Here is a 9,623-nt window from a genome sequence, read left to right on the forward strand (position 1 = left end):
GGTAATTCACCCTTTCCTATGAGCAACGAATACAACAAATCTACTGAGAATTTCTGGCCACATACCACCAGCTTCTTGAAGGATCCTAATGAGGTTTGACCTATCAGGTCCAGTTGAGGAGATAGTGTGGCCGCCCAAATCCAGGAGAGTGCAGCCAAGCCGTGAGTACTCACCCCGCTGGAGTAAGCCCCTCAGTCTCATTTCATTCTTGTCTTAAGGCCACCGAAGACATAAAGGAGGCAATGAGACGGAAATGTTCAGGTTGTAGAAACTTTATTTTACATTTCCCATCTTTCTAGCACACGGATCCTAGTGAACATGTGAAAAGTAGAATAGTGTCATTCAGATGTTGCAAAAGACATGCGTGTCACCATTCCTTTGAATCAGTGCAGACGGTGCTATTTACAATTGACAGCCTCGGCAGAGGTGGGGAGGCAGCAAGGCTGAACCAGAATGTGGAAACTCACGTAGACTCCACTGATCTGTCCTCAAATGAGAAAACGTAAACGGGTAAACAGCGCAGTGCGAAGTCACGAAGACACTCCCCGGCCACCAGAGGGCGCCTCAGAACCATTTCTTGGTACCACAGTACATGCAACCTAAGGGCTCCATGTCATTTTAGGGCAAGGCATGGCACAGAGCAAAAACTAAAATGTAACCAATGAAGTCCAAATGAGACTTGCACATACTGCAGCAACTTGGCTCAGGCACAAAGCAGCGGCGAAATAGATGCAGACAAACAGCAGGGGCGAGCTCTTTGTAAAAGCAGCATGCGGTGTGGAGGGGCTTGAGGGAGGCCAAGCGTGCAACGCATTAGTGCAAAGTGCTTTTCACAATCAGCACCACTAAACCCCCCACCCCCAACATACTCCCAAAAGCACCCACTACTCCCAGTAAAAGTAGCCCAATGGGAATCGTCTTCAGGAAAGAAAGTGCAAGAAGCAAGCAAGGCAAAAAATGAAAGCGATAAATTCCACAGACCCACACCCCGTCCCAGCCCTGCCTGTCCTGTGAACCCAAAATAATTGCTCGGCGTGAAATGCACACTTGAGCTCCTGCAACATGTCCACCCAAGCCTCTGGACAGGATAAAGGGACACTGAAGATTCGCTTTAACCTCCACCCGCCAGCAGGTGGCGTGGTGTTAAGACTCTGCACTCCTGTAACGAAAAGGTGAGAAGGCACCCAGCGTGACTGAAAGGCGCTATAGAGACATGATGGAATGGGATGTGTCGAAGCAGAATCCTAGGAACTTGCAGTCTTATTGCTTTGCTTAATTCGTGAACGCCGTCCAGTTTCCTGCTGCTCACATGGAAAAAGTCCGAGTGGAGGAGCCGAGTGAAAGACGCGCAAACCCAAACGTCAGGAGGGTGAGGTACGGACGGGCAGCCCAGTGCGAAGGCTGCACGTCCCTTTGTGGCCATTGAGCGGTCAGCTGTCCACCAAATTCAAAGAATGCTGTAATCTGAGTGCAGAAGATGCGAGTTTCACACAGCTGACTGTGACAAGGCACAACATAACAATATGTGCATAAAATCACGATAATTTAAAAAATAATTATTTTTGGCGAAAGCGGCAATGAGACGTAATAAGTGTGGACACAGCCCTGCAATTCTCTAATTGAGGTGACCAGAGGTGGCGCTGTTCTACAACCAAGTATAAAATATACTCTGCCACTACAGTAATGGGAACTCATTATGCAAATGAGGTTGGGCATGTCCCAACCTCATTGGTGCCCCCTGCTGCCACTCCTGGACCTTTTTGCTTAGTTCAGGGTCATGTAGGATGCCATGTTGTTTCATCAGATGTCCTTCAGCACTTAAAAGAAAAACAAAACGTGTTTGGGGAGGGAGTCTAAATAAAGCGCCTTTTCACTCTGCCACAGCCCACCTGGTGACATTTAAGATGCCAACCCCCCCCCCCCCCCCCCCCCCCCCCCCATCTGCAGGAAATAAGAAAAATGCTAACATGTGAAATGCAGGGGCATGTCTAAGTTGGCACGCCCAACACAAGCATCACGCGGGTAGAAATTAATTTCCCAGTCTTGATTTCACAGCAGCCATTCGCTCAGATCCCCCCAAAAAAGTGATGGGAAGGAATTCTTTGACTCCCCTGACCCCTAAAACATCAGAATTTTTTCGAAAAAATTGTTTACCTGATAGCTTCTCAAGATGGCTTTGTCCATTTGTATAAAATATAGGAATTTGCCTCGGCACAGTGTCCAGAAAACAGACGCTGAGTGGGCTCTCGCAGCTGGAAAAATTTCCCTGGCAGACAGAATGACACGTTGGTAAAAACTAGAAAAGATAGTGTGCATTAAACACTAGAGGGCGCTGCTCTTCTCAAAGCATGCGGGTGGAAGGGTGGGCGCGGGAACGCAGACTAATACCACTACAAGATACTCTTTTTTTTTTCTTTTTGCAGAACATTCATGATACTTTTTGGATAAGTGTGCAACGCATAAAGTGATAACATAGGTTGTCATGCCACGGACGAGAACGGGGCAGAAACCCGAAATTCCTCAAATAGAGTTCTGGAGCTCCAGGTGGAAACGGGAGGATCAGGCTCCCCAGGTGGGCCCCCAAGTGAAATCATGAAAACGGCTGAACGTTCCTGTGCTCTGGGCAACATGCAACAGCCGACCTGACGGTGTCTCCATCGTTGGGGGGCAGGCGGGCACCCTTGAGCAAAACCAGAGCCGTTCTGCCACACGGACCACCAATCCCCGAGACCATTTAGAGAGGGAGTCTCTAAGAAAACACTTGTGTTTGAGAACTCCATCACCAAAAGCACGGAGGTGAATCCAGAGAGTGTGTGAAAGTGACGCCAGAGACGATGGAACCCAATAAATGAATTTCTTTAAAAAGGCAGATGAAGAAGAAGAAGAAGGGTGAAGTAAGAGTAGAAAAAAACTGAAGAAGGTCACCACGGTGGGGGCAACACTGAGGAGGCGCAGGCCTTCTCCCCATTTGGGGGCACTACAAGCGCGGTAAGTCAGAGGCCCCTTGGTTTCCTCCTCTGCCCCATTGGCTGAACAAATGTTGGCAAAGGTCGATGCCAAAGTCCTGGTTTCACTTGGAGCTGGCCCAGGCCATGTCACCATATGGGCTCTCCCCAGTGGCAGACCTCGGTGATGGGCCACAGGGCGTGCAAATGTCCGAGTCCGTGTCAGACTCCCCCTCAGCGATGTAAGGTCTGATTTTAGCACATGGGGCCATGCCGCCATAGAAGCTGTTATTGAGGAACTCCAAGTTCTCCTTGGACTGCGAGATGCTGAAGCCGCTGAAGGAGCGCTCGAGTTCCTCATGGTCGACGGACGGGATCGATATGGAAGTGTCACTGTCGTGCTGCTTGAGGTGCATGTCGTCGTGGCGCGGGTGTTCGGGGCCGGCCTTGTTGCTGCCGTTGTGACCACAGGAGGAGCGCTCATGGGAAGGTGGAGGTGGGATCCTGACCAGCGAAGATGGGTCGGCCACAGGCGAGTTTCCTTGGCTACGCTGCTGGTACTCGCTTATGGGATGCTGCTGCCAAGAAGTGGAGGGGGGGCAGTGTGTGGGTGGGGCTCCTGGAGTGGGCGGGGCATCAAAATTCTTCTGACAACCCGAGCTGTTCGACCGGATGATCTTGGTAATGCATCCGTTCTTATCCATCTGTTCCCTGCTCTCCAGGGGGCTGTGGTAGGGGGGAGCAGGCTCTGCTTCTTTGGTGGTGAAGTACGCCTCAGTCTCTGACTGCGGGATACCCATCCTTTGGATGTAAATGTTGACCAGGAAATCAAGTTTTCGTTCCATGGAGATCACCTAAGATTAGAAGAAAAAGAGCGTCGGTTATCGGGCACCGCCTGACATTCTGTAGGGCAAGAAAACAGAGAGAGAGAGAGAAGCAGCAATCCTACTTGTTTCTCGACTTTCCCAAGCCTTCCCATCATGCTCGGGTCTTCGGGCAGCTCCGACTCACTCGTTCCTTTGCTCCGATCCTTGTCGGTGATTGGGGTCCCTCTGCCAACAATCTGATCGACCCTACAGGAACAATAGACATGAGTGGGTAGGGCATCCAGTTACATTTAGCGTGTTGCTGTGAATTCTAATGGCATGGAGTGTGGGGGGCACGTACAAGTAAAAGACGCTAAGTACCCCCTTTCACCCGCTTCGAGTAACTGTCCATTTTAGCTCTTCCTCCCTCCGCTCTTCTCAAAGCTTCAGTTTGCTCTCCTTCAGTTGGATGTTGCACTTTTTTGCACCCTTGCTATCCTAAAGGTCGCCGGAGACCCCGAATTCATATGCACTGTGTGGCCCACTTCTCCTAGAGAAACCTCGATTGGGGCGGGGATCGATTTACTTGATTCACCTCCTCTTGGGCTCCTGTCCTCTAGTGGATGGTTAACGTTAATGCAGGTCGCATTATTTCCAGGGTTGTTTCTCCTTCCTGCCCCACGGCTTCAGCGATGGGGATTCTTTTCTGAGCTCGCCTCTGTGGTAAGATGAGGGCCGCAGCTCATTGCCTTTTAAAATAAATAATCGCACTCACGGCTTAAGGAGGGGGCGGGCATGGTAGTGTGGTTGGAGCGGTTCCCGGGCGCGATGCGTCGTGGGCATCTCCTCACTTAAGTGCACAGGTGAGGAATCGTCCGTGTCCATAATTGATGGAGGGAGCGGCTAATCGCCACACCTGCGCCACATCCCCACATATAAGATGAGTAGCGCGAGTGTGAGGGTGGAGAAAAAATAAAATAAAAAAATAATAAATATAATAGATCGGAGAAAAAGAGAGGTAGAAAGACGACTAAGGAGCAGTTTCAGGAGGACAATTGGCCACCTAGTAGCATGAACCGGGGCCCCACGAAGAAGCTTAGGCTGTGACGTTCTAGGGGGCCAGGCTGGACCTCCCCACTGAATAATGGTGTGGAGTGGGGCAAGCATGGAAGATAATCTCCCTAGGGATCCGATGTACGACTGCGAGTACGTGAAGGATGACGGGAGGAGTGCCGACCTCGGACGGTCTGGCTGAGGGGTCAGGGGATAAAGTTCATGGCTGCCAAGTCTTCACCGCCTGCCTGCGCGAGTGATGGGTGAGCCGGGGAGATGAAGAAGGAGGTGGGCGGAGATCTGGAGGAGCCAGTGACTGCATTTTAACCTCTGCTTTTATTGGATTTATTTATTGTGCTTTTATTCCTCCACGATTCATGTGTTTTTATGGATTATTAATTGTGGACGTTTTTTGGATGCTGTACTGTGGATACTGTTTTTGGTTTGTTTTGATTTGTGTTTTAATAAAAGCACAGGACACTTTTTTTCACCATCTCCTTGCTCTATGTATGACTTGTCCCCATCTGTCAGCTCAGTCAGTCATAACTATCGACAGAGTTCGGTTCGAGAGGCTCCCAAATGTGAAGAGGGAGCATGGAGTGGACCCGCATCATCACAGCCTTAAGTTTTTTAAGAGGTGCCCGTTGTGTTGCGAAGTGTGATGCCCCTACCGGTCTCGTTTAAATTAAATAATTACTACAGGACAGGTGAGAGTGATTGTTAATTAAGAGACCGCAGATCGGGTGGGCAGGAGTAATAAGAGGAGGTGTTTGAGTGTGACGCAAGGTGCAGTGTGGGGTGGGATTGTGTAAAAACAGAGATCAGAAGGAAAGAAAAGAATTACCAGATGGTGAGACGATCGGCAATAAGATAAGAGAGCGGTTGATCAAAGTGATGGAAAAGGTCACTCAGCTAAGAGAAGGAGTTTTTAAAATTCAAATTTTAGGTGCAGGGGGTGATTGCTGAGAGTGGCCAACCGGGAAAACATCAGAGAGGTCATGGGGTGGGATGAGAAAAGCCCCACTGGGTATATGACAGAAAAGACGTGAGGTGGGTCAAGCTACGGAGAGCTGGTGTGGGTGGCTGGGAAGGCTGGGAATATTCTCTCTGTGGTATGGCGTAGCGAGAAACTCTACTGCCACAGAGTAGAGGTGAAGATATCGCTGGGAGTGTGAGGGGAAGGCAGAGCCGACTAGAGCTGTGATGTGAGCCAAACTGTGGTAACGACAGACGGACTGGGCCCTAGCAATGCTCATATTGGGAGGCTTCTTCTGGTGTTGGCGTACCAGCAGCAGTGGTGGTGGTGGTTTTACTCACCTGGGATTGTTTAGTTCGCTTTAACTTATTTGGAATTAACTCTGAGTGTGACTTAGTGATTCTTTGTTATTACTTTTAAGCCCAAGTCAGACTTGGGGTGATGTGTAATGATGTGCTTTACAGCGTTAAGCCTGAATAACTCTTGGGGCTATATTCTACTGCGATTTAGTGAATGAAATAACATGCTACCAAATATATATATATATACAGTACTGTGCAAAAGTTTTAGGCAGGTGTGAAAAAATGCTGTAAACAAACAATCCTTTCAAAAATGGAAGTGTTAATCATTTATTTTCATCAATCAACAAAATGCAGTGAATGAACAAAAGAGAAATCTAAATCAAATCAATATTTGGTGTGACCACCCTTTGCCTTCAAAACAGCATCAATTCTTCTAGGTACACTTGCACACAGTTTTTGAAGGAACTCGGCTGGTAGGTTGTTCCAAACATCTTGGAGGACTAACCCCAGATCTTCTGTGGATGTAGGCTTCCTCACATCCTTCTGTCTCTTCATGTAATCTCAGACACACTCGATGATGTTGAGATCAGGGCTCTGTGGGGGCCATACCATCACTTCCAGGACTTTTTGTTCTTCTTTACGCTGAAGATAGTTCTTAATGACTTTGGCTGTATGTTTGGGGTCGTTGTCCTGCTGCAGAATAAATTTGGGGCCAATCATACACCTCCTTGATGGTATTGCATGATGGATAAGTATCTGCCTGTATTTCTCAGCATTGAGGACACCATTAATCCTGACCAAATCTGCAACTCCATTTGCAGAAATGCAACCCCAAACGTTCAAGGAACCTCCACCATGATTCACTGTTTCCTGCAGACACTCATTATTGTACCGCTCTCCAGCCCTTCAACGAACAAACTGCCTTCTGCTACAGCCAAATATTTCAAATTTTGACTCATCAGTCCAGAGCACCTGCTGCCATTTTTCTGTACCCCAGTTCCTATGTTTTCATGCATACTTGAGTCGCTTGGCCTTGTTTCTACGTCGGAGGTATGGCTTTTTGGCTGCAACTCTTCCATGAAGACCACTTCTGGCCAGACTTCTCCGGACAGTAGATGGGTGTACCTGGGTCCCACTGGTTTCTGCTAGTTCTGAGCTGATGGCACTGCTGGACATCTTCCGATTTCGAAGGGTAATAAGCTTGATGTGTCTTTCATCTGCTGCACTAAGTTTCCTTGGCCGACCACAGCGTCTACGATCCTCAGCGTTGCCCGTTTCTTTGTGCTTCTTCAAAAGAGCTTGAACAGCACATCTTGAAACCCCAGTCTGCTTTGAAATCTTTGTCTGGGAGAGACCTTGCTGATGTAGTAGAACTACCTTGTGTCTTGTTGCTGTGCTCAGTCTTGCCATGACATGAAACTGTCTTCCACAACCTCACCTTGGTAGCAGATTTTGGCTGTTCCTCACCCAGTTTCAAGCCTCCTACAAAGCTGTTTCTGTTTCAGTTAATGACTGTGTTTCAACCTACATGTGACATTGATGATCATTAGCACCTGTTTGGTATAATTGGTTGATCAGACACCTGACTAGAATCCTACAAAATCCCTGACTTTGTGCAAGTGGACCTATAAGAATTGATGCTGGTTTGAAGGCACAATAATGTAACACCAAATATTGACTTGATTTAGATTTTTCTTTTGTTCGCTCACTTTGCATTTTGTAAATTGATAACAATAAACAATCATTATTTATATTTCTGAAAGCATTCTTTATTTACAGCATTTTTTCACACCTGCCTAAAACTTTTGCACAGTACTGTATATATATATATATATATATATATATATATATATATATATATATATATATATATATATATATATATATATATATATATATATATATATATGTGTGTGTGTGTGTGTGTGTCTAAGGTAAACATATCAATATTCATGAATGGGGTGGAGCCTTCAACCAAAACATAATGGTATGTAAAGAATATGCTGTAAAGCCAGTTTTAGAACACACTGTAACTGAACCATTACTTCAACTGAGCGATTGGGACGACAACTTGAGTTGGTTATCAGACTTTGACACTAAGAGTTATAACTGACGTATATGGCACTGGAGGACCGAACCGCCTGATGAATTCAGTCACGTAAGGCTACACTGTAGTACAAGTAGCTGTGTGGCAAAAAGGCAAAATGATTGCGATCAAGTAGAAAGACAAGAAAGACATTATAGCCCCCCTAAGCACTGTTCATAATACAGCGACCGTCAATGTTCGTATTGAGGAAATGTGGATGTCACTGTGCCCACAATAACATAATGGGCGTAACTCATGCAGATCAGGCACTGACATTTGTAAATGCCACATGGGCTGGACAGGCATCCCACACAGGAGAATAGAAGAAGCCGAACCCGAAAATACAGCCCAGTGGGAATGAAAGATGCTGCAGGGGACAGGTTATTCCCCCGGGACACGAGATGGCAGCAGCCCTCTGTATCGGCACCCATTTGGAAACCAGCAGGGAATGTTGGGAGATGTAGCCCAGCAACACAGCCCTGCTGTGGACCATGGGTGCTGCATGGGGGCGCTGCAGGGAAATGCGCTCCCTAATAAGTGGGTCTTCTGTACGACCAAGAAGTATTTCCATTGGGTATTGGCCCTGGCACCGGAAGTACTCCCGGGTCCTTAATAAAAAGGACTGCACTCCCCTATCCAGGCAAGTCGGAGCTGGGAGGACGTGCAGCAACACTCGACTGGAGGAGGGCCGTGCGGTGGTGAGAGATATTGAAAGGAGAGACGATATTGTGCTTGTGTTTTTGCTACTTGTGGAATTGTGTTGAATAAACACTCCATTATTTGAACCTGGGACTGTTTGTGTGTTCGTGTTGGGGTTTGGGCCTCGCCGATGCCCCCAGGTCTATCACACATTCTACCTTCTCTGTGCAAATAACTGAAAAAAAAATGATAAGAAAAGTGGGCAAAGAAACCGTGTCTGCTGTCCCAATTGTGATGTTGGCGACTGCCTCCAAAATATGTCACACGAAGGACACCTACTAAATCTGCATTAGACCAGCAGTGGACACTTGACGGACCTTTCCTTCTGTATCTGTGTTAACGTTTTCATATTTATGCTTTCTTTTACACGTCATAAAATTTTTCCTTGCTGAAAAAAATGTAACGTTTTTGACTCATTTGAACAGAACGCTAAAAAGGCTAAAGAGACTCATTACGAAGAAGACCTTATAATGATTTGTTTTTAATTCATCCATCCATTTTCCAACCCGCTGAATCCAAACACAGGGTCACGGGGGTCTGCTGGAGCCAATCCCAGCCAACACAGGGCACAAGGCAGGAACCAATCCTGGGCAGGGTGCCAACCCACCGCAGGACTTGTTTTTAATTCTTTCCAGCTTATTCTTTGAACTGATTTGTACATTTGAATTATTTATTTAATTTATTGACTCCACAGTATAAACTTCATAACCTTTTTGCACCTTTTACAAAAATGACGTTTTTTATGTTTCTTATTCG

The 9,623-nt window shown here is 47.1% G+C and overlaps 1 protein-coding gene across 3 annotated transcripts in view; it reads right to left on the reverse strand.

The window, feature by feature from the left end:
- Nucleotides 1-256: 256 nt before the first annotated feature.
- The window catches only part of LOC114659748 (potassium voltage-gated channel subfamily KQT member 2), a 127,325-nt gene continuing 117,958 nt past the window's right edge, over nucleotides 257-9,623 (reverse strand). For all 3 annotated transcript variants that reach the window (XM_051932651.1, XM_051932650.1, XM_051932649.1), the window contains 2 exons: nucleotides 3,895-4,018; nucleotides 257-3,799 (listed from right to left, as the gene is read on the reverse strand). In XM_051932651.1, the coding sequence (XP_051788611.1) occupies nucleotides 3,071-3,799; nucleotides 3,895-4,018 (853 nt within the window). In that variant the 3' untranslated portion in view covers nucleotides 257-3,070. The remainder of the gene's footprint in view (nucleotides 3,800-3,894; nucleotides 4,019-9,623) is intronic.

This window comes from Erpetoichthys calabaricus, chromosome 10, assembly GCF_900747795.2.
Source record: "Erpetoichthys calabaricus chromosome 10, fErpCal1.3, whole genome shotgun sequence".
In the NCBI taxonomy this organism is placed as follows: domain Eukaryota; kingdom Metazoa; phylum Chordata; class Cladistia; order Polypteriformes; family Polypteridae; genus Erpetoichthys; species Erpetoichthys calabaricus.